Source organism: Pezoporus occidentalis, unplaced genomic scaffold, assembly GCF_034315485.1.
Source record: "Pezoporus occidentalis ecotype Australia unplaced genomic scaffold, CSIRO_AGI_Poc_V1 ctg51, whole genome shotgun sequence".
In the NCBI taxonomy this organism is placed as follows: Eukaryota; Metazoa; Chordata; class Aves; order Psittaciformes; family Psittacidae; genus Pezoporus; species Pezoporus occidentalis.
This window is the reverse complement of record NW_026915847.1, coordinates 2,423,712-2,449,410: the sequence shown is the minus strand read 5'-3', so window position 1 is coordinate 2,449,410 and position 25,699 is coordinate 2,423,712. Positions and strand designations below refer to the sequence as shown.

General features: G+C 40.2%; 1 protein-coding gene across 2 annotated transcripts; it reads left to right on the top strand.

Annotated features, from left to right (window-relative positions):
• The first annotated feature begins 271 nt into the window (after positions 1-271).
• MGARP (mitochondria localized glutamic acid rich protein) lies at positions 272-24,940 on the top strand. 2 transcript variants are annotated; one of them, XM_062637239.1, is made up of 7 exons: positions 272-410; positions 2,008-2,111; positions 3,185-3,272; positions 7,792-8,025; positions 21,283-21,441; positions 22,144-22,192; positions 24,488-24,940. In XM_062637239.1, the coding sequence occupies exons 1-6, from the start codon at positions 326-328 to the stop codon at positions 22,188-22,190; spliced, it is 717 nt and encodes a 238-aa protein (XP_062493223.1). In that variant the 5' UTR covers positions 272-325; the 3' UTR covers positions 22,191-22,192; positions 24,488-24,940. The 2 variants fall into 2 exon arrangements, with proteins under 2 accessions (XP_062493223.1, XP_062493224.1); XM_062637240.1 differs by lacking the exon at positions 272-410 and adding an exon at positions 592-1,112.
• The last annotated feature ends 759 nt before the right edge of the window (positions 24,941-25,699 follow it).

The following is a 25,699-nucleotide window of genomic DNA, read 5'->3' as shown; positions in this document are numbered from 1 at the left end:
GTGTGGCGCGCCAGTGCCTCTGTTTAGCCCTCCCCTTCCGCGGCGGCGCTCCCTGCCCCGCGTCCCGGCAGCGGCCGTCCGGACGTTGCGGCACCGGCCCGGCTCCCACGCGAACCCGGGACGGGCGCCCAGGTGCGGCTGCACGCGGCTCGGGGCGGGGCTGCCGCTGGCCCCGCCCTCCCCCACGGTGGCCCCGCCCCGCAGTGATGGGAGGGGTGGGCGGATCGCTGTCTTCTGCCGTGGCTGCAGACCTGTGCTGTCCGGCACCTCGAGGTGCCCTCTCCGCCGCACGGTTCCCGCCGCTGCCGCCGCCGCCGCCGCCGCCATGTATCTCTGCAGGGCCGCCTCGCAGGCGCTGGCCTCTCGCCTGAGCAGGGCTCCCTCTGCTGCGAGCCGCCTCAAGCAGCGTGGTACGCGGGGGGCCGCCTCGGATCCCGAGCCGGGGCCCGGTAGAGGTCAACGGGACAGCGGGGGGTGGTAGACGCGCGGGGCGGGGCGGGACGTGACGCGCCCCCGCCGGTCCGCGGTGTGGGGACGCGCCAAGGTCGCGGGCCGGGGGTCTGAGGTGCGGCGGGCGCGCTGCGCGGCCGTTAGCCATCCCCGGCGTGTGAGGGGACGGGCGGGAAGGAGGAAGCCGGGTGCGGCTGCTCCGTTATCGCGCTGCTGGGAACCCGCTGCCTTGGCATCTCCGCAGCGTTTCGGATGGGCGGCACCGCGCTCCTCGCCCGTGGGAGAACCGGCTAGGCCTTCCCCCCCACCCCGCTTCCCCCGCCATCCGTGAAGCAGGCTCGGTGTCGGGCAGGTGTAATCCCCCTCCCTCCGTGGGGCGGGCGCCATTATCCTCACTTCCATCCTCCGCAGAATCCCCTCAGGTGTATGTCCAAAGCGATGGTTTCCTCAGCGCTCTGCAAGCACCCGGGGGAGCGGGAATCAGCCTGCGGGGCTGCAGCCGTGGCTTTTGGCGCATCAGGAGTTGTGTAACCAGCATATAAAAAAATAAATCGTCCTGCCGGGCTGGGTGATTGCAGGGTGGCTGAGCACTCTCCTACCTATAGCATGCAGCCTTTGGGAAGATGGTATTCCCAGCGCACTGCTACAGATCGTATATAAATGTAAGAAGATCCATTAGACTACCTGACTATCCAAGAGGAGTCTGAAAAGTGTGTCATGAGACGGATGACGCTAAACATAATCTGGCACACGATGGCAGTGGTTTGAGATGGAGACTTTTTGCAGCTACTGATTGCAGTGCTCAGAGCTGTTTTATGTTTAACAAGTGCCTTTTCAATGAGGTGTTTCTCCTCTGGGATAGAGTCACAAAATTTGGCTGAAAGCGTTGTTGACAAACAGAATTGTGTTTTTCCTAGGTCTCATTTTTAGATGTACAGAAGAACTCGAGGCTAGAGCAAGCATCAAAGCTGCAGAACTGGTGAATGCAAATAAACAGCTAACGCTGCTGTTACAGTGAATATGTACTCAACTAAGGGTAAAATTGTGTAATGCTGCCTTTCAGCCCTGTTGGCTGATATTTGAGGTTATGGGGTATGGGCATGTCTCTTAATGTCCACAGTCTGTTTGAGGGTGAGGGAATGAGCATTCAAAGGAAAATGCCTTTTCTTAAAGTGCTTTGTTACTAAAGGGAAGAGGGTTTCATCATTGCAGCAAGGCTGAATAAGGACAGATTAATTCTTCTATGTACCTTAGGCAGAAATGTTTTTGCATTTCTCAGGTCATTCCGTAGCCTCTATAGATTGCATCCAGTACTTGGAAGCTGATAGACAACGTAGTTCGTGTAAAATCTGAGGAAGAGCTCAGCCCGGTATCGTGTTCAGTTATGCACCATGCCCTGCATTACTCAGTTGTACTAAACACAAAGCTGTACCTCTTTGTTTTGTTACATAATTTTTAAATCATCCTTTCCCATATGGAATTCAGATCCTGTCGTTCTGTTTTGGGGTCATATTTTAGCTGCATGTTTACACTGATTTCAGTAATGTTTTTTTATAGCACCTCTTCGCCAGATGTCATCTGGGAGTGTTCCTGGCTCATCTGGAGAGTCCATGTTTTACTATCTTCTTACTGGTGTTGCTGCTTTTGGTGGTTTATTTTATGTAAGTGTTTGGGAATGGAACTGTTGTGCTTTTTGAGTTGGCATGGTGTAAGGTTAAAAATTGTCTTCAAACCATCAGTAGAGTGTGGATGTCATAGCATATAATTCAAGACAATCTAACTTAAAAACAAGTTCAGGAGAACTGGTGAAACTGAATGCCTACTGCTTGCCTGTTTTACTGTTACCTTTGATATCTAGTGCTGTTGTCATTCTTAGCGGAAAAACGTATTTAAAGCTATGTGAAATATACCCAAAGGCATAGTAAGGCACCTGCCTGTAACCCCTTGCTTCTTCTTGTCAACCACAAACATTAAGAGTATCTCACGGTGGGCAAGACGGATGTGAAATCAGCTGTCTGAAGCCACGGGGGGGGGGGGGGGAGATTATGAACCTCGTTAATTGGGGCACAGAGGAAGATAAGAATATTAGTTACTTAGAAAAATCATGTTAAAGTTTTGTGAACAACTACTTCTGTCAGGCTTTTCAATAATCGTGGTCTTCCCTGCAACTAAATACATCAGACTTTGTGCTTCACATGCCTAAAACCTCCATTTCGTACCTTCCCGCCCCACCACCCCCAAGATTTGAGATAATGAGGTAGTGACTAGCACCCAGAGAGGTGCATGTTTCCCTTTCCCACAAAACAATCCTCTTGAATGGTAAGTAGCTTCTACTTCTTTGAAATATAAAACTCGTGTGATTGCATATCTGGAGGAACAGTGAATTCTCTTGCTGTCACCTTTTTACCATAGTTTCTTTTTCATTAAATAAATAATCCAATTGTAATTGTCTTTTCAAATACTGTGTTCTATTCCTGAACTGCTGCAGCACTTTGAAAGCTGCATGGTATATTGTGTTTGTTTTCTAACAACAGAGAAATATGAAATGTATAAATATGTTAGTATAGCAAAATAGATTTTTAATTTATTTTCCTGACGTTGCTCAGCAGAATTTGATATGCCTCCTAAGATGGGCAGTAGCGCTTGCTTCAAAACCCTTTTCTTCCTCTCCCCTCTTTTTGTTTGGTAATTTTGTAGGGATGTAGCAATAAGTTTAGGTATAATTTCCTTTCAGGCTTACAGAATAGTCAGTTCATCCCGCAGCAACTACATTGAACATGTGAATATTCTTCATGAGAGATCTCAGGGGCGGAAAGACAAACGTGAGTTGAGCTCTTCTCTCTTGTTCCCCGGGTGCGCGAGGGTCTGGAACAGATTTCTAGATTGTCTAATCAGGCTTTAACCCTGCCCAGGTGCTTTTCCGAGGTCTCTAAGTGGGAGTAAAGACAAAGGTGGTCATGCAGTGATCTGTTACAAAGCTACTTCTGCACAAACTGTGGGAATAGACTTAATGTTTAGGCAGTGAATCTGGCCTGTGATCAACTTTCGGAAGTACCTTTGGAGGGAAAATGTTGACGTGTGAACCATTAATTGTACCTTGGGTATTTGCATTGGATTTACTGGAAGCTTAATGAAACCTGACTAAATGCATAATGCTGTCAAAATCAGTTTTATCCTTTTGTTTGCTGAGGGGGAAGGGGATAATATCTGTTCCTCAGCCAACAGTTTGGCTCCAGGCCACATGCCATCAGGGAATACAGTTCAAAGGAAAAAACCTAAGGTTTTGATTTTTTTAAACACTGTAAGTCAGACCCTATTCTTGTCCCACAATTTGCATTTTGTCCTTTTAAATTCAGGATTAAATGAAAAGTAGATACCACCTAAGTGTATGGCAAATTCTAACTTAGCTCTTCATGCTTAAATAATTAGACCATGTTAGTTCAAATACTTGTAATGGAATGTTGTCTCTGTCTACATCAATTAGTGTTATGGCAGCATTAATATAAAGGGAGAACTTTGGCAGGCATGGCCTTGCTAGGAAAAACAGAAAAAAATGGCTTCGTCAGCATCTTTATATTTTCATTTTTAAAATAAATTAATGCTGTATCACTTTCTTCCTTATTTTTCTGATGCTGTCATCTAGAGAATTGATTTAATATATCTGCATGCACACAAAGAATAGATTTGCATAGAGTATGCTGAGGTTAAATTTTGCTTTCAATGTGAGAACATGCTCTAAATTCTCTGCTGCTAAAATAATTTCTTTTGAAGTTGTTAGTCTTAAAGTTACACGACACATTCTTTAGTTCTGGAACTTTACAGTTATAGATTTTAAGATTTAAAATGGCAAAACACCTTAATTTTTCTTAAGCAGCTGGAAGCACTACAGCTTTTAAACTTAATTCTTTAAATGCTGGGAATTTGGCCACAATTTTAATGCAATCCTTCCTTGTCCCTAAAATTAGAAATTCTAGACAGGACCAAAGTAGTAGGTATTTCCTCATAGTGATCTAGTCGTCTGCTGTTGAGGGAAGAAATGAAGGTCACACTTACGTTCTAACTAACATACTCAGATGGACATTGTAGATGTGAGAGCATTAAACATACCTTCCAGGGCATTCAATATGATGCCAGTATGTTCCCTCTTTTCTCTTAAGGTTCAATTCTGCAAGGTACTGAGTTATAACCCTAGTCTTCCAAAAGATTTGAGTGGGATACCAGAGGTCAGTGGTGCATGTGACCCACTGAAGGCTATACCTGTGTAGCCCAAGACTAGCGCAGGAGTACTCGCTGCTCTGCAACTTAATTCTGACTTTGGGTACTCTCCAGACATCCCATAATTTGATGCCTTGCACTGCTTAGTGATGGCAGATGATTGCTGCCTCCCTTATTATTGGTAGTATTGCCAATAAGAAGTCCAAAGCATTTCTAAGACCATACAGTGAACACAGTTGAAACTTGTTTCCTGTATTATTTTTCATATTGGACTTCTGAATAAACACTCAACTAAGAGTTTTTAATTGGACTTCTGAGTGGCTAATTCCAATTCACAATACAAAGCTACTGTTGAATCAGCTCTTACAAAAATCCTTCTTCATTCCCAACTGTATCCTCCCAAAAGAGGTTTCTTTTGTTACTTTTCCTATGAAATCCTCTGTGTGCTTTCTCAAAGGAATTAGTGTCTCTTCCTTCCCTTTTCCTCCTGTTCCCTGCATAGTCATATTTTTGTGTGCATTGTGACACAGATTGTTACCATAGTATAGCTTTTCCCAGAAGTGCCCCTGGTGCTTCTTTCCCCACTGTTTAGACTCAGTCCTTACACTTTTTTACAGTGAGCATTGCTGATAAGAGCAATTAAAAATTCTGTTCTCAAAGTAATCAAATATTTTTAGGGTCATGTAGAATCAACCTTAAATTAAGCTGTAAAACAGTGTTGGTAACAGTATGAAGTGGTGGATAGAAAAGCAGCTTGCCAAACACCACTTTCATGGAATATTTGCTGCATGTCCTATCATAAGAGAAGAGCTTTCTGCCTGAAAGAACTTGATACTAGGGAGCAGCTGATCAGAGACTCTCCTGATATGAATTATTTTTGTGTTTTCTCATCCTGAGGAAAATTTTCCACTTGTCCTCAAACCCAAAATGTCTATTCTAAAGGATGTAGTAATGCATGTAGTGTGCAAGGCTATCACTATAAAGGAAATAATCAAATGCTATTCTAGGTTTGTTTGTTTATTAGAGGGTTGAAATGATATTTAATGGTATTTTAATTAAGGATATCAGACATTAAAAAATATAATCTTACTAGCAAATTTTCTAGAGCTGCTCTTAACTGAAAGCTGCTCACAAATTTAGAGAGGGGTTTAAAAAAGCTCCTGGCAGAAGCCTGACTCCAAGTAGCAGTAGGAAATCTGGGACATCATTTGAACTGTAAAATGATGTTTTCCTTGCAGAACATTCTACTTGTTTAACTGATTTTTCTCTTCCATGTGCATGTGTCTCCTTGAAACTTGTTCCTGATTTCCTTCTTTCTTAGCAATGACTTCTTTTTAACTTAATGCAAGCTGATTCAATCTTTCTAATCTATACTCTGCTTTTACACTTTCCAGACTAAAATACAAGGGAAATCTCTTTCCAAACCCGAGGAAGTTAAATACAAACAAAGGACAGTCGTTCACCATTGCGTACCTTGCAGCCTACCTTGGGATGACTTTATACCTTCTATTGTAAAACTCCGTACTTGTGAGACTAAAAGAACTACCTATGTTTGCAAGGCCAAACCATATTGAGCTTATTACTGAATCTGCTTTGCAGAAGGCAGTTCGGAGATTGAGAAGCTGGCTGTTTTGAATGAATGCACTCTATACTTGACTGTCCAATAAAGTGTACTGAATGCTGAGCTTGGCTGTTAGTCTGTTCTTTGTGTAATTGATTTAGGGTGTTTTTGGAATACAGCATTCTCTTAAAGGGACATGATCAGGTTGTATAACACAAAGCTTTGATTTCTTTGCTGAGCAACTAATAGTCTTGTGTTTAAACCTGAACACAAAAAGATAGGCTTGCACTAGCCTAAAAAAAAACAGAATTAAAATTGATCTATTTAGTTTTTAAACAGATAGAAAAGAATAAAATAAATTCTGACTATGTCTCTTTAAGCACTTTCCTGTCTATTCTCACTTAGTTTACACTATATTACAAACTTTATTTCCAGTTCTGTGTTTTCACATGGTGAGTTGGTTCTAGTGGTAAATTTGCAGTGAATACCTGGTACACAACTTTTCTTTTGTTAACTTGATCTTAGTGCATGTTTGCATGGTGGTTGTGCATCTTTGTTGCATTGTGCCATTAGTTTCTAATGACTCGTCTCAGTTGAGTTTGAAGTATGCATGACTAGGAAACACTGTTTTTTTGAGTTTCTAGCAGTTTTGACCCACAGAAATGTAGTCAAGTCTTTAAAGACAGATAGAAGTTGTAAAAAGAAAATTATTAGTCATAAGCAGTCATATCTCCAGTAAAGTGAATGCTGACCACTTCAAATTAGCCAGTTATTTTCTTACTGATATACACCTAGTTTCAGTAAGAGTCCCCTGTTTTATTCTGCCCCACAGACCTGACCTTTCTTGTTTGAGTGCTATGGCTCTTGCAGGGGTTACACTGCCTTAAATCTAAAGAAAGCAGGGCAAATAAGGATAGTGGAGTACTTGTGGCAGTACAGGGCTAAGAAATGTCACAAAACCGATGGCAGTTGGCCTCAGCATTATTGTAGCTATTGCCAGCCAAGTTATCCACCTTAAAAATAGCCCTGCGAAGACTGAAAGCACATCTCAGCTTGCAGTGGTTCTGAGCCTGATGGATAATGAGCTCCATAACAGCTTCTAACTATGGTAGCAGACGTCTTACTCTTAGTGTGGTAATTCCACTGCTGGGTGCAAACAGGGCAAGAAGCCTGCTCCCTCTGACACCCTTGAGTGCATTATCACTGGCCCTTTCAGTACAGGGTGCTGGAGCAACACTTGGTGAGGTCCTTTTTTTATCCTTCCCTGCACTTCCACCTCTTTCAGATACTTGCTTTAAACCACAATTTCTTTTCTTACTACACTGAAGCAATTACGAAACTCAGTAATTAAGAATATGGTTTCCTCATCTTGTAAACATCTTTTTCAGTGCCACATTAGACAATATGGGGGGATTAATTATTGATTTCTTGACTTTGTAAATGCTGATCCCAAAGCTTAGCTTCCCATTTTAAATCTAAAGGAGAATGGTGGTAAAAAGCAGTGTGTGAATTTGTTGCATGCATGCACTTTACTCTCTTTATTGTATTAAATAAATCCTTAAAAGGTGATGAAGAAGAGACGGCTGAAGTCACTGAAGCAGAGACAGCCGTGGAAGAGGCTGATGCAGTAGCTGCTGCTGGACCTGCAGCACAGGATGACAATGCTGGGGTATCCCCAGAAACTGGAGGGGAGAATGACCTACCAGCTCCAGAACCATCCCCGGCTGTGGAGAAAGCACAGCAGGAAGCTGCTGCTGACTTGGAAGTTGCTGCTAATTCAGAAGCTGCTGCAGTGCAAGGTTAACTTAAGAACAGAGTCTTTGTGCGTGTGTTTTGTGAGTCCTAAAACTCTGCCTCTTACTACAGAACATTAAGAACAAACGTCAGTGTTCCTAATGGAGTTTGTCCTGCAGTAATTGAGGAGTTAATTTGACATATGATGTGCTTAAGGTAATTAAGTTAGTAATTAAATCAGTGTCTCTCAAAGCATGCTGCCTCTGGCACCACAGTCACTGTCTAAAACTAGTGGAATTAGAAAATTTCTCATTTTCCCATTCTATTTCTCTTCTTTAAGAAGGTGAGCATGTAATATGATCAGCTAAGGAGTTGTTTCGGTGACCTGATTCTTAAGGGTTTGTTTAGGAATCTAAATGCCTTATTTCACTGGCCATTCCCAAGATATTCACACTAAATAATAATAGCCGTGCTGTTAATGCAACTTGAACAGAATCCTTCATAGCAATCAAAATATTGTCATGATCTCAGTTTTAAGGTTATAGTGGGTTAAAAATGTCAAAATTCAATAAAACATCAAGTTGGCATTAAACACTTATGTTGATAAGTGGGTACATAGCTAGTAGTTTGAACTGTCAGGGCATTTGAAATATTCTGGTTTACTGGGCTTTTCAAAAAATCACAATATAAATGCAAACCTATCCATAAGTTGCACAAAATACAGGATTATAGTGTAGCTTGAGTTTTTAGCACTTTTTTCTTTTTTTTTTTTAAATTTAGTTTTATACTACTAACTTCTAAGGACAGAGCACCTCTTGACCTGTTCAGCTGAAGTTGGAAGGGACATGCGTAAAAGAATTGCAATTTCTCAGTCTATGGGAAAGCATCAGTCATTTGCATCTGGTGTCTTCAGTTCAAAACCAAACCAACCAAAATCTTGCCAGCCTATTATGAGAGAGAAACTTTGCTCTGCTTCTTGCTTTGGAAGGGAAGCCTTCAGTGTGGCTGTAGCAAGTATAAAAAACACTGGCATGGCTTTCAGCTTGCCTTAAGCATGGAATCTTGACTGCACACCCATCTTTGACTGAGTGAGGAAAACAAGCATCTACTTAAAAGGGTATATCTAAAACAAGCCAAATTGAGATGAAGAGTATTCTAAATGCTAGTCTGTGGGATGTTATCATAGTACCTTGAGAGTTATTACCAGATTCTGGAACTGATTTTGCCTTTTTCCTTGATAACTCCAGCAAGGAATGGATGCATCTCAACTGCCTTTTTAACAAATGAACTTGAGAAATGGTGCAGCATGTCAAATAGCTGGCTCTTGTGAAGGGTCTAGGTATGAATGGGGTTTAATTTGTGTGTGAACATCTCCTGTGCTTCTCTGAAAACCAGCCTATAAATAAACCAGCCTATATATAAAACTATAAATGTTTTAAAACAATACTTGGACCAATCTGCTAAAAATAATTTCCATTTCTATGGAATATTTAGACCATTTCATTTATAGAAGAAGTAGTCTAATATATGCTAAGGTTAGTGAATTAGAGCTGTTAAAGAATGTTTTTAAAAGTCTTGCAGCGTTCACCTCTTGTTCTACAGAGCAATTGCAAAATTTCACTTTAAGGAATGGGCACTTGCTTGTATCTAGAGTTGGTTGAATATTCCTTTCACAATGTTTATCGAGGGATATTTGTTTATTCTTGGATAGGGCAGGGTCTTCCATACAGTAAGTATTCCTGCTGCTCTATTGAAGAGGAAGCAGTTAAGATCCCATATAAGCTAAAGAATTTCATATCAAGCAGCAGAAGCTGTACTTCCTCTCAGTAATTACTAGCTTCTAAGTCAAGAGAGCATTCTCCCTGGTGTAGCGTTGCTCAACCTCTATGATGTTTCTGGGCTGTTAGAACTTGCTCCTGAGAGCAGGTGTTCTCATGCTGCTGGTCACCAGTGCACTGTTGGCAGTGACTGTTGGTAACAGGTGTGCCTGAGTCAGGCGTGAACCCTATGGGTCTCATAAGGAGTTCACCTGAGGTTCCTCACTGGGACTGAGCCCCTGTGGTGGCTGCATAACCCAAGTCCTGCCCTGGGAGGCTGCAGAGGCTCCAGTCAGGTCACCTCAGTGTTTGGCTGCTCCTCTCCTCCTGGCCACGTCTATGGGAGGACAGTGTGACTGCTGAAGAGCTTCTTCCCTCGGATTTCCTGGGAACTGACAGGGGCCTCTGGCTCCTGACTGTGTGAAGGGCTTAACAAGCAGCATGTGGTCTTACATGCACAGGCTTAAACTGGTATCCCTTTCCTTCAAGCTATGTATAAGCTAGTTGCTATTGGCATAACACTTAAAATAGAAGAAGACGGTGTTTTGATTCAAAAAATCTCTGCTCTCTACGTACCACTTTGTTCAGTAGTTACTTGCAGTCATCAGCTATTTCTGTTTCTAAAAAAAAGAACATTTTTATCATTAAAATCAGTCTGGAAATACTGGGGGTTGGAACTAGATGATCTTTAAGTTACAACCCAAACCATTTATGGTTCTATGAAATACCTTTCAGTTTTGTATTAAACTATCTTAATCATTTGTGTTCTCTCCATTTAGGGAAAAAAAAAAGTATATTAATTTTTACTGAGGTAGAGAAGGATTTTTCTTTCAGAACTGCCCAGGGAAATACATTCAAAAATGCAAAGCCTTTGCACTTTGAAAAAGAATACTTCTTTAAATAACTTTTAGGTTTTTTGGTAGCTTGGTGTTACTTCTTGAAGGTGCAAGTATTTTTGTCATTAGCAGTAAAATCCTGCTTTTTCAAATGCAGTTTTAATCTCTAAGGCTTTCTGTAATATATTTGGAAGTGAAAGGTGCTAGTGAATGTTTATCTGCCTCACCAGAACACATACATGTGTATGTACACAGATAACATGAACGTGTCATTATGCATAGATGTACCAAAAAAGCCCAAACCAACCAAACAAAAAACAACGTTGGAGGTAGGTACTTAATCATGGTAATTTCAGTTTTAGACAGATAATTACAATTGTACCTGGGTGGAATTTTCTCCTTGCCTCAATTTAAACAATTTAAAACCTTAAATTTTTTTTTAAGTATCTGGAATTCTGTGAAGTCCTATGCTGTGTTACTCTGTTCCCAAAGTGTTAGCTTCCTCTAAATTCTAGTTTTTGGTACCTTTTTACTATTTGAGCAGTTGGGCTGTCACTCTTGGTTACTACCTGATGCTGGTAAGTTTCCTGCTGTTCTCCTTCTAGTGTACTTTGTGTGTGGGGTCCATGAAATATGATTATTTTTTCTCCAGGTAGAACAAATGCTATAAAATGCACAGTTTGGCAAGCTGCTAGGCTGCTATTTGGATTAGGCAGAGTTGTTCCATCTGTGATTTTTAATTCTTATATTGCTGCTATAAACTTTTCTCCAATTCTAGTATTGAGGCTTAATGTTTTGGCATTATCAACTGGCATAGCAAAATCCGTGAGCCCCCAAACATGATTTCTGGGACTTCTGACTTTAATAGCATAGGTTCTTTCCTGATTTTGCAAGTATTGAAGGACATGGTCTCTTCTCTGCTATTTCAAACGCCACTGGAGTGAGCAACTGGGCTTGGGGAGGATTAGTGTGTGAATGTGCCAGTATTTTCCATGTTATGCTTTGAATGGCATTACAGTGCCAGTTGTCTGCTGCCTAGAGAAACAAATACAGGCCACACTGGACAGGAGTTAGTTACTGCTTTCTGGACAGGACTTCTGCTAACCCCACCACACAACAGTGCCAGGCAAATAAAAATGCCCAACGTGATCAGCGTACACTGATTTTGGTTGGGAAGTTCCCAAACCCTGTGTGTGTATTCAAATGCTCTAACACTGGGGGTATTTTGAAAATACCTGAGAAGTCCTCAAAGTAATTTGCAAATGCTCATATTTACTCAGAAGCTTTCAGAATGATGTTGCATGGTAGAACAAACACATCTTTGTAGATGTTTTGTTGTGTGAGATGGAGAAAGGAGGAAAAGCCGTGCAACCTGCAGTTGTTTACAACCTTAGGTACTGGGGTAAGATGCAGCATGGACAAACCTTATCCTTTACTGTTAAACCTCTTGTTCACAGTTAGACCTGGTGAAGATAATTACACTTCTTCTCAGCCTTGCTTGCATAGATCACAAGCATCTCGTAACAGGTCTGTTAGTGGCCATTTTCATATATATAATGTCATGGCATGAAATGGGTCTTTAGGTGTAGATTGGTTTCCCTGATTTCCCAGATGGAATCAGGGAAAGTATCTGTATTATCTGACAAAATCTGTGCTTAATTACCAACTGTAATAAAGGTTTTCTATTCTGAATCTCTTTTTAGAGGATATTTTTCCCTCCTTTTCAGTAACTGTGGTAGACTAAGCTAGCCAAATTAGGCTCACAATTATGTGAATAATATCCTACTGGGGAGGTATATCTATGTGGAAGTTCTGTTTGGTATCTCTGCTTCACATTTATCACTTTTTCTGGCCCTTGGGCTGCTGCATTTATCTTGTATCTCTCTGATTACCACGAACTGGCTGCTATCCTCTTCTCTTTTCCTCTTTTCCTGTCATAAAACTGAGCTTGTAGATGAGTTGTCACAGCACAAATGGAGAATCTCTGTAGAAAGAATGTGAACAATGTTTAGAAAATACTTCTGTAAAAGTTGTGAGCATCTGAAGACACAGGTTGGTAAATGGAGAGGCTGTTTGGTTTAGATCAGCATAGATAAAAGAGAATTCTACAGCATGCACTGGGTTGGGGAAGAAGATTTCAATAAAATGGAAAAAAACCCTAGAACTTTACAGCTAACAGTGCAAACAAATAAGTGGGGGAGAACTATGTAAGATAACTGTTTTCCTATTCATCTGCTGTAGCACAAGGGGACAAGTAGCTTCTCAAAACCGGGTTAAAGCTAGTTAAAGGACATAAAGTGAATAATGCGTAAATGATTGTCACTATTAAGGAGAAAATGGATTTACTGCTTTTCACTAATAAAACACATGCAGCCCATAGTCAAGGCTTAAAAAGAATCCTAAAATAATTTTATTTCTTTAAACTGGAAAGCAAGAACTTGCTTTGTTCAGTGGAAACTGTTAGCATTTACTTGACCTTAAGTAGTAGTACCTGTGCTATTTGAAAATTTTCTGTAAATACAGCGTGTAGAGGAATACTGTTGGTGCCCTACTTTAGAGAAAATGTCAATGGGGACTCCTGTTCTCCAGTGGTTGAGAATGGCTCAAACCAGAATGGTAACAGCAGGGATTTTCATATTGGTTTTGGGGCAGTGTTTCATATTAAAGAGAAACAGCCTTTTCAAAAACCAACATGCTGAACTTCAGTAGCTCCCTTGAAAACAACGTAAATGGGTAAAACTTTGTATGAAGAGTGTTAGAGAAAATACCTAACTTCAACTAAATGGGGTTCTTTTTAGAACTTCTGAAGGATTTCATACATCAGATTATTAGTGCATTTTCATATATGCTGTTTATGTTAACTTGCATTAGTTTTCCTCATGCTCCATTCCAATCAGTGGCTAGAGGTTTAAAACAACCAACCACAATGTGAATTGCCTCTCATTGCTACAAATCCTTGTTACAGAATATAAAATCATATACTTGAAATTATATGAGGTATTATAACCTATTCTAGATTAATGTGGTATGCACTGCTACACTTTTATTCTGACCATTCAGGCATCTCTGAATCTTTTTTTTTTTTAGTCATCCATTGTAGAATAAGCTCTCTTGAAGTGACTCTTCTGGTCATTAGTATGAACTAATGAGGCTTTTCATAGGAACTAGTGACCTGCATTAGACACAACCAACCTGTGAAATGTTTGGTTGAATGAAGTTGTTTCTTTTCTTGCTGTATGGAGTGAAGAACATTTTTGTTTTGGTTTGGTTTTTTTGTTCTTAAAAATGTGCTTCGCAACACCATGGGTTAGGCTCTCGGCTGGATCTCATGGATTTTTAACTGGGTTGTTTCTGGATGGCATGCAAAAAGAAAGAGGTGTCATATTTTTATAGTGGCAGGATTATTAGAAATTCCAGCTTTCCTTTGTTTGTCAGTTTCTCAGAGACCTTGGCCTCTGAGCCACTATTTCAGGTTTAATTTATGGCATACCTGAAATGCCAAAGAGAGAGAACTCTTGATGCCAGTGGGCTCTAGTAAGGTATTGCTGAGTAGGGAATGCTGAGGCTGCCTTCATGCTATATCCAAACAACAGGGTGGTTAGGCCAGGGCAGTTCTGCAAACAATCCATTGAGAGCAATGTGGGCTTTGGCAGTTCCCAGCCACTAGTTCCTGTCCTATGCATTCAAGGAACTGATCAGCCTGAAAAAATAATTAGGACTTTTCTAAATTGTTAGTTCCCTGATTCAGTTTACTGCATAGAGCTGAAAGGTTTATTTTTTCCTATCTGAAGCTCAAGTACTGAATTTGCAGTGTCAGAGGGAGGCGTTGGTTTGTGGTTAACCATCTGTCGATATTTTCCTTTTTAAGCCCAATGTTTAACTGTTAAGTGTTTGGGGTTTTGTGTTTTTTTTCCTTTCTGAAGAGATGAATAACTTACTGTAGCTGATTATAAGCTTAAGTGGTCACTGAATAAAATGGCAGTGAGCAGAGAGAGAGCATTTCAGGTAGATCCAAGTGACATATGCACGGTTTTGCCTGTTTTGTCCCAAACTGCCTTGGTGATTATTATTGCTAATATGGCTGATGGTAGTTTGAGCCCTGTAGGCAGAGCGGGGAGGTGCTGAACCCAAGTCACCTGTACCTGGACTGGCAGGTGGCTTCTGATGGAAGAAAGGGAGGAAGGAAGGGGGCCTTAGCTGTCACCATCACCACCTCAGGATTTAGAACAGAAGCCATTGCTGAGCAAACTTGTTTTCCATTTTCCTTAAAGCTGATGATGGAACCAAAAGATGTTAAGGTGGTCTTAAAGAGAATCAGTTTCTTGCTGCTGCTACTTCTGCGGTCTTCCCTGGATTAGAACTGAGGGAACCAGGTACCCCCACCTCTTGTGCTCTATTTTGCTGTCTCTCTCAAATACATTCCTGAATTACCTTTCAAAAATGGCAGAATTCTACTCTTTAAGAGTGAATTCTACTCCACTGTTGGTTTTCCATTATCAGGTCTTTAAACTACAAAAAGGAATGGAGAATGTTTCGCTCTGCCTATCCTGATGTTTCAGGGGACATCTCAAGACTCTCAGAGGACCTTACTGAGGAGAGGTTTTAGGTAAACCAAAGCATTACATAATCGTGAGTGGTTCTCTGAAAGGCTGTAAATGTAATATTGAATATTGTGTCTGTTCTCATAAATTTTACTCTTTTTTTTTTTTTTTTTTTTCCCCTTTGGAATTAGTGTGCGGCATTGGTTATGTTATAGGCAGCTTGACATATCAAAGCCTTGTTTTGTACTCCAGCTTTGGTTTGTGCGCTCCAGGCAGATTCCATTTGTATTATGCTGGCTAACCTGCATTATTTTGGATTTATAAAGCCAAATTCTTCCGCAAAGAGTATTTTTTAAAGTAACTCAACCCGATGGTCTGCATTACAGATACAAGCTTCATCTTGACTGCTTAAAAAAAAAATTCATGACATGAAGGATGCCGCTTTAAGTGAAATGCTTCACTCATAAAAATGTATTTTTAAATATCTCTTAACCAGTGCCTGTTCAGATTTTGTCGTTTTTTCTAACTGGAAATGTCACTTGTAAAATGAATCAAAGGATTTGAATCAAAATGTTACAGTTTTATATATACTAGAAGGGAAATGCAAAACTGGAGGAAAAAAATATAGGCTGTACTGCACAATCTTGTTATGAAACTTCCTCCTGGGGAGGGGGGATCCCCACCTCTCCCTGAGCAAGGAAAAGATTGAATATAGTTTTAATTTTAAAATCTGGAACAGGTCTCTTCACCATATGTATTGTAAATAAGGAAAACAAACTTACAGGGCCACTTACAACCACAGGCTTAAATCCAGAAAGATTTAAAAATACAACGTACAAGTTAGTTTACGCCTACAGGCTATTTGGATCAGTCATCTGTAAACTGGTATCAATAGATATTAAAAATACTAATAATGAAGTTTCAACACAAAAGGACTCTGAACAGGGGGAGCGTTTGCAGCAGTGCTGAGCTGGCTGGCCAAAGCTGGCAAAGGTTTTTTTTTTTCTGTCGGAGGGAAATTCTGAGTTCCAAGAGTGTCCCTCAGCTTTTAAAAAATTTGTACTTTCCCTTCTCTAAATTCTGCTCTGTGAGAGGCAGCTTCCTCTGGTTTTACCTGATGACAAAGAGAGGTATTTCCTTCACAAGGTGAAGTGCTCCACCTGCATGAGAAAAGCAGTTCTTTCCTCTTCAGAAAAAATTATTTCTATATGCAATATAAGGATTTTTTGTTTGTTTGTTTGTTTTCCTAAGAATTAGCTGCTAATGAACTGCTGCTTCAGTGGCAGTGTGCAGACCCAACCCTTGCGTTAACATGGTTGAGTTTTTTGAAGGGCTGTTCTAAGACATTAAGATCTGGGTACTGAAAGTCAGTCCATGTGCATGGGGTTTGTGTTGTTTGGGGTTTTTTATTGACTGGCAGCAGAAAGTCAGTCTATGTTTGGGGGGGAGGTATTTTTTATTGTTAGCTGGAGCAAAGATGCGTCAGTGACGGGGCATGCAGGTCCCTGCTGACTGCGCCTCAGTTCTGCTGGGGGCATGCTGAGGTCGCTGCTGTTCAGTCAGTTGACCATCATGAGGATGCAGAATCAGCCTGGGTTTGGGCTGTTTTCTGTTCTACTGTGAATGCACTGCAATGCAGAGTCCTGCGCTCTCAGTGCTGCAACTGTAGCACTCCTGAGAGTAAAAATGTGTCTTTAAAGACTGCAGGAATAGCGACTTTAAAAAGGAAGCAGCTTTGTTGGGGTTTTTTGTTTGGTTTGGGTTGTTTTCTTCCCTGAAATAATAAGGATAGGTTCCTAAAAATTATATTTCTAGGTGGAACAGATGTTGTACATTGTGCTGGTAAGCTACTGGAGCTGCCTAATGCTGCTTACTGGAAAAAAACAAAAAACAAAAAACAACCCCAAACCCAACAAAGTTCTAAACAAAAACCCTAATTTCCTTTTGTCTGTAAAATCAATTTCCTTTTCTGTATTTACTCAACTCAAACCAGATGTGTTTTCATAACATAAATGGTTTGTTATTGTATTTGGTGCACACGTAATGTGCTGCTGGTGCTCGCCCCGTCAAGTTCTGTTCCTCCATGTGCAATGTGGAAGGACATCTTCTCAGATTGGTTATCTCATAAAGCAGAGGAGATGAAGACAACTTGGGAGTGTATATCACTACCATGAGATGGAGCAGGTGATATTTTTGTTAGGGTTCAGTGTTCCATGTAAGGATTGGATATTACAAAGGTGTTGATTTCTGTAGTGATGTTTGTGTCCACCTAGCCTGGGGATGCTTGTCCTCAGAATCTTTGTTATGTTAAAATCCCTTTGAATGCTTTCAGAACAGCTGTGGATGCATATGAAAAGCCTAACCACTTGCCTGCAGTCAGTAAATGTGATTAGTTTGATTTCTCTGAGGCTTGAAGTTCTTTTATATGATCTTTTGTTGAAACTACAAAAGTTAAGCTCCTAACACAGATCTGTAAGCTCAGTGGTATATACAAATGCCTAGCAAAATTGAAGAAACCTGTAGCCACTGATACTGGGATGTATCGGCTTATCTCAGGGGAAAACTTAAAAATTACAAATGTCTGGTGAAGAAGCATAAAAGATTTTTTTTTTTTTTCGAGGAAAAATAGCTAATATTATACAAAAAGACTGAGATTTTGCTACCAGTATAATGCCTTGTATGAAACTGTGAAGCGTACGGCTTCTGTAGAGGAATACATCCTACTAAGAAGAGGAGGGACACAACACACCAAACAGTGAAACAGTAAAATTGTGAAACCATTTAGATCCAATGCTATGGATGAATGAAGGGGTAGGGCTGGTTCCTCCCTTACAGAACTAAGAAAAAAACCCAACCAACTATTTTTGTGGCTATAAGAGGAAACTAAAAAAGATTAAGAACATTTCCATTTCCGGCAGATTTTAAATTGTGTGGGTCAGGGTGAATCATCATTTGACAGAGACCAGTTTGACTGTAATGCTGCAGGTGGGTGTTGTGTTAAAGATGCTAGGGAGCTGCAGCAGCGCTGTGTGGTAGTGATAATACAGCAGCTGGGCATTCGGTGGAAAACAACATAAACAGCACTTGAATACTGCATGTCTTCACTGCAGAGAAGCAGTTGCACAATGCATATTGTTTTGCTCAGTTAAAGCCTGTAGAAGCTGTAAGAAAGCTGGCATAAATAGACAACATGGGTCATAGTCATCGCTGCGCAAGGAAGTACAGGGACTTCAGAACTTCAAACTGCTCATCATTCAGAAAACAACATGGAACCAGTTAAAATGTTGTAACTCCTCTACATCTCTCTTCTGAGAAAAATGAAGAAGCTTAAGTTGTTTAATATTTGACCTGACAAATGTTAGAAGTGATTTCAGTTACATCCATTAACTGCTGTAGAGTTTTACAACAGGCTTATGAACAACTTTGCAATAATTGAATAGACAGAGAAGTAAAATCCTTCTTCCAAGGATTATGTAAAATGAGTCATCATTGTACCAGGCATAGATTAAAATCTCTACGTAAAAGGGTGTTACTGCAGGACTGTACATGGAACAACTGTGAGAGATTAAGGTGGGCTGGTAATTAAAAAATATTAAATGTACATAGATTAAGGGGAAAAAAATTCAACCAACCAAAAAAAACCCACAAAACACAACCCAAAGCCAAAATGTGTGGGAGAAAATAGCACCTAGATTAAATTTAACATCCAGGGAGACAAAAAGGAGAAGTTCCTAAACTTTGTAATGCTTTGTGCTACCAGCTGAGGATGTGAGGGACTCGGGCAATGTGTCTGATGTTCCTCACAGAGAAGGGGCTGTATGACAGACCCAGTTCTAAAAGGGACTTGTTCTCAGCTTGCCAGGTCATCATTCATTACCTGCTATTGCCCTGGGATCACAGCCATTCCCTAAGACTAAAACATGTTGACCTCCTGAGTGGGATACAGGCTGGTCCAAGACTGAGCTGTGTACAAACCACCAGAAAATACACTGAGATTTGTTTTGGTGCATCAGATTAATGCTTAAAATATATGGTCTGCTTCTTATTTTCACGGTGCTCAAAGCACCAAACCCCACTTAAATAGCTTTCTGTCCTTGCAGCAGGCCAAAGAAACTGTGCCAAAATGATCTTGGTGAGCCAGTCTGAGTCTTTGCTGGGAATAACACCCAGTGGAAGCTGCCATGTCTGGTGCTGCTGTGTGCAAGTGTGCTTGGACTGCCAGCTGGTGCCGGCTTTCTCTTCTTGGAAAGAAGCCTTCAGCTGAGGCACCGGGAAGGTGGCTCCCAGGAAACTGTAGCCACGTGTGCTCAAGTAAGGGATGTGAAAGCCATGTGAGTACAAGCACCAGCTGGCGTTTTCTGCAGTGACCGAGGACAGTCACTCACATGTACAGACAGAGGTTTTAAAGAATGCAGTGCTTGTTGCAACAAAGCCCTTTGTATTTAGCTGCTCTTCAGGGACCTGAACGGACACATTAAGAGGCGTCCATCTCTTGGTGCAGTAGACTGATAGCCTTAAAATAATACTTAAGACCAGACAAAAATCGTTCAGTACAAGTGGTGTAGGTGTTAATGTTTATTTCAAGGCAGGTATTCCTGTAGGTGGTGATAAACACAGTTCCCATTCAAAGGAAATGAGGTTTTATTAAAAAGCAGGAAAGTCCATGTTGTTCCCTCTAGTTGCTTACCGATTTACTCTTACTAATGCAAAAGAAATTAAAACACTGAAACATCACCAGAAATAAAAATTAGGAAGATTAAATAATATAATCCAGAGAGAAAATTTTTGGAAATATAAACTGAATGATGTTAGAAACTCAAAACCAGCAACTTGTTACTGCAGCAGATATATTGCATTACATCAAGTGATGCTAGCTATGAAATAACTAACGTTCTGAATTTAAAATGCACTATCTTCATTGCATAGCTCCTCCCTATAAAGACAAAGGTAGAAATTCCTGATTATTTTTTCTGTTGTTTCTTTAAAATTCAGTCCGTATTCTACAAAATAAAGTGAAATAGTTGATGTTCAGAACTAGCTGTATTAAATAGCTGCAAGCTGATACTTGGAAAAAGGCATGGGATGCTAGCTCTACAAAACTCCTATTTATTGCATTTATCGAACTTCTAATGGAGCTGTTCAGTTGACTGTATTTCACATACATGTAGCTTAGCACAGGGGACAGTTTATAACTACAGAGTTCCTTGGTAGAGGAACAGAGAATTTGGTAAGAGAGAATTTACTCAAGTAAAATTTGACATGTAACTGCTGGATGATGTGTTCCGTCTCCCTGTAGTGTATCTGTATATAGACATATTAACTATTACACACTTTTATACATAGATTGCTTTATCTGTAAGGAGTATTGAAAAATGGGTTCTTGGCAGTCATGCTACACTGGAATCACAGCCTGAATTTACAGGCTGATATTAGGATATTTCTACACTAAAACTACCCTCTGCAAGGTTATGTGGAGTGTTTGTATGTGTTTGTCCCCCCGTGGATCAGACCAGGATAATTTCCATGGAAACATTACCATTAGTGTCTTGCACGTCATTAATAGTTTGGCAGAAACTGGAAAATAGAATGAGGATATCTGCAAGAGAGTGTATGTGTCTTTAAGCTGAAAGAGCTGACATTTAGATTCAATATTAGAATGAAGTTCTTCCCTGTGAGGGCGGTGAGGCACTGTCACAGGTTGCCCAGAGAAGCTGTGGCTGCCCCATCCCTGGCAGTGTTCAAGGCCAGGTTGGACGGGACTTGGAGCAACCTGGTCTAGTGGAAGGTGTCCCTGCCCATGACAGGGGGTTGGAACTGAATGAACTTTAAGGTCCCTTCCAACCCAAACCATCCTGTGGTGTTAGAGAATATTTACCTTTGTCTAAAGACAAGAAAACAGTTCATGTTTATAGTTTTCTGCCCCAGGGTCGGGAAGTCAGATTTTCCCTGGAATTCCACTTGCAAACTTTTACTTGCATGATAAAATTTAATCATCTGATGGATTCTGTTGTCTTCAGTTATTTCAAACATGCGTGTTCACTTCATATTTTGTGAGCCTTGACTGCTCGCCCTCCTTTATGCCAGTGAATGGAAAGAGAAGACAATTATCTCTCTAATTTGATTCATAGAAACTGTGAGTGAAGTCTTGGATGTTTCAGCTTCTTCTGCCCATGAGGAAAACTTAGACAGTGTCAAGGAAGGAGTAGCCTCAGCAGATCAAGAGATTTCTGACACATCCTCCAGGAGCCAGGATGCTGATGCTGAGGAGTCGGGGCAAACTTCAGAAGGTGCAAGAGTACAGATGGGTCTGAAATATTTTGTCTCTGAAAGCACTAATGGCTGTTTGCACTGAACTAGATGCAAGTGCATGTGTAGCTCAGGAGTGGCTGCTTGTGGTGACTGTGTTCAGCATTGTAGTCATAGCAGAAAGCTGAATTTTGACATTATATGCCATGCAGTAGAAATATATAGTGTGTATGTGTATTGCCACAGTGTTTTGACCTCAGTGTCCTGCTAAGTGTCTAGATGTAAAGTTCAGGAACAAGAAATTCTCCCTTGTGCTGGACGGGATGTAACATACTATTTTGAAGTCTGACTTAATTTGAAAGATGGAAGTTTCTTAAATTACATTGCTGTAAAGAAAAATATAGAGCATTCGATATTTATAAACATTGCAGTGTTTCAATGCAGCTGTAAACACTCCTGTATTGCTATTGAAGTTGAACAATGTAACTGAATGCAAAAGAAAATGTGTGTTAAAATCCTCACTGGGGAGATTTTCAAAGGAGTTTAGAAATTTGGCCTCTAAACTCTTTTACGATTAGAATTTAAAAGCTAAAAGGAGAAATATCTGTATACCTAGTATGGCTTTGTAAATTGTATCCTTTTAGGCCAAAGGATAATTTAGACTGCAGGGAAAGAACTTGACTATTTGTCATCAAATAAGTTGATTCCAACATTTCTCATTGGTGTTTTGTCTCCATTTTCAGTTTCTGTGGAGGAGAAGACACCTGAAGAAGTTGCTAAGGAACCCTAAAGGTACAGAGTACAATTGTAGCATGTGGTTTCCTGCTCCTCACCTTTCTTTTTTTCTCAGATAGTGGCGATTGCAGCATGTGGTAAGTCTGCACATGCACTCTGATGGTGAATTTGCATTTCTATCCCCAACGAGTACACTGCAAAAAAGAACTGAAGTATTTCTTATTGCCTGGGAACCATTGCTGGCATCTCAGAAGCTAGGGAGCAAAACTTTTCTACATCACACTGGGTGTCTACTTATGGCTTTATCTTAGGCCCTTGCAAACTTGATAAAGACCCAAAAGCTGTACCTTTCCTCCAGGCAAAAAGTATTCTTTGGACATTAGTTTAAATTATGTAGATATTGGACTTCTGGGTAATTGGCCTATACAAGTGAACTCTTGCTATCCTCAGTGTAAACATGGTGAAGTTGTAACCTTCCAGACTCACTTCTTTAAAAACAATTTTTCACAATTAGTCTCTTGGCACTTTTAGTTTGTGCTAATGAAAAATATTGACTATAATATTCTTACTAGTTTACTAGTATCTTGCTCAGTTGGTCTTATTAACTTGCAGAATAAGATACTTTCCCCCCAATATTCTTACTATTTTGCTATTCCCTGTGACTCCCGTTTCCAAAAGTGGACTGTAAGATGGTGATAGAAACCTGAGGAAATAAAAAGTTTGGCTGAAATATGAACAGGAATCTTGGTAAAAAAGATATTAACTAAAATAGAAACAACTGAAAGCTGAGCAAATAGACCTCCCAGGCCAGGAATTCTCAAAATTAATTGTGCTGCTGGTTAGCAAGTCATGCAGTAATTCTTGGAGTACAGTGCAGGAGGAGAAGGAAACAGCAAAGAAAGTGATTTTTCACTGCAGTCTCAAAACGTATCCTCTAAATCCACTTATGGAAACGTATCATTATGTTCTGAGTCCTTTGCAAATGTGTGTTTGCTTATTCCATCATCCACTGCAATATAAAACAAGGTAATGCCTTTTATCCGCTTGTGATAAAAGGTAAATATTCTTAAACTTCATAGTCTTTTTCCATGTTGTTTTAGCATTTAAAACTAAGAAAAAACCCTGAAATCAAGAAGGGGAACAGATATTTAATGAATGTAGGTGAGATGTGCAGAAAAGTTGCAAGTGTGGGTCTCAGAGCTGTTGTTTTTGCTGAAAGTAAAAGCTAAGGGCACCTGAGGATATTGCATCAGAAAAATAAATTACCAAGAAATTTTGTTCACTCTGGGACACATAAATGCAGTGACGCAGGGAAAGCAATAGAGTTAGGAATCTTTTTTTCCTTCTGTAAACATCTTGCAACCCTGTAAATTGTTGCATTGTTATTCCATAATTTGATTTAGACAACAAATACCCAATATAGCTAATTTGACTAATGAAGGCAGAGACGGTAACTGAAAGGGGCAGGAGTGGGAGGGAAGGGAAGCTGTAGGAAGCAATTTTGATAAAACAAATTGAAAATAGTTGAAAAGTAGATGAATCTGCTACCAGAATACAGGTCCACTGAATGCTGCTCAAACTGCTTGGAATCTTTTTGATTAAAAAAAAATTATTTTTTAGGACAACAGCATCACAAGGTTACAAAACGAATTTTGTTCTGAGGTCTGCTTTGATCTTGTTGGGAGAAAAACAGTGTATAAAACAGTTTACTACTTAGGGCTAGAAGTAGGCTGACTGACTTTTTCCAGTTAATAGGTTAAGAGCTACAATGCATTCCCAATCAGGAAAAGCATATTTATTCATTTATTTTGTGTATGCAAAAGGATAGAATAGTAGTAATAGGTAAAATCTTCACATAAAGCCTTGAACTGATGCTGTGTAAGAACATACTATTATTCCGCTTTCTTTTCTGAGTACAGCAACTCTACAGTGTGTGGCTCTTGGCCTCAGATTCACACTGGTACGAAGCTACTTATATCAGTAATCTCAGCAAATGCAATTGGTTTACCTTGTCCTTCAAGTTAAGCAAGCAGCTATTTGTAGAAGTAAGGTTTAGTGGAATATATCCAGCATGCAGAGGAATTCAGTTATACCTGAGCAACATAGCTGAAGATGAGGGATTTGTTGAAATTGGCCTTTGCTGGTGGTAGCAGAGCAAGTTTTCACAAGCCATCAGATAACCATGATTTACACAGCAGTGGTGTTTATATGCTGTAATTCACTGATAACCTGCAGCCAAATTCACAATGTGTTTAAATGTTTGCAAAGAAAAAGACCTGCTGAATCAAATCTGTTGCTAAACATTGGTTATTGTTGCTTCCTCTAAATCAGATTCTTTCTTCTTTTTCTCAGTAAGCAGTGCTGAAGCCTTTGAAAAGATTTAACGGAAATATTTGTGCAATGAACCAGCTGATTCCTGTGTGAAATCCCATACTCTTCCTTGGAGACAAAAGAATTTGTGCAGTTTCTCATACCACGTGCTGCTCATTAGGACCAGTATTCAGTGCTGCAACAGACAACCTAATACGATTTAAGTTGGTTAGAGAGACGCTTCTGTGATTAACATCTCTGCTTTAAAGTAGCATCCAGTAATAACTTCCAAAGCACAGCCCAGCATGTAACAAATACACGTGCTAAGAGAAGCAGTAGAATTAATTGAAACCATGTCAGGTGAACTCATTCTAGGTCTGTGTTGTCTTGTTACGTACATTAATGTCTTACTTTTGGTCCAAACTGTGGTGCATAGTTATACCATTTTAACATTCCATGCTAAAATGTAAGTAAAAGGTTTTAACTAATTTAAAAGCTTATTAAAAATACTTATTTTTTTTTAAATTGGGTCATGGTGAAAATAATAACCTTTTTTTCTCCCAAGTTAGGATTTGCAATTGTAAGCACAGGACATTTGGCTGTATAAGGTCTGATTTTCCCCTTATGTAAACATTTTAGATACTACTCTTCCTTGTACAATAGTATCCAGGAGTAAACATTTTTAAGGCTCCTCCTTTGAGAACAAAACCTGTTTACAAGCAGTAGCAACGGGTACTTTATAGCATGAAAATTCAAAATAGCCATGTTTGAAGTTACTGTCATTGGTTGAAGTGGTGGCTCCAACCTTGGGTGAGCTGGGCCTTGTTCCTACCAAACCTTGCTGTAGTCTTTCTGTGTTATGTCTTAACAGTGGCGTAACAACATGGAGGTTTTCAGAGAACACTTGTACAAATCACAAGCAATTCAGGCTATGGTAAAGCTCCTCTCTGAGTGCTGGCAGATGGCCAGCAAAATCCCTGTGGAAGGTTATGTCACATGTGTTCAAATGGAGAAGGACTCTTAGGGACTAAGAACAAACAGAATAGATATATAATCTTGTTAGTATTATCTTAATAATGAAAAATTCTATAATGAATTATGGGTTTGTATGACACTGTTCTTCTCAACCTCCATTGTGCTTTGTGCATGTGCATGAGTGTGCATCTACTACAGAATCTTTACTGAGACCCATTCCAGCCTTCAGAATGGCAATAATTCTAAACTGGGATCAAATTAAGGTATATTAGACACACT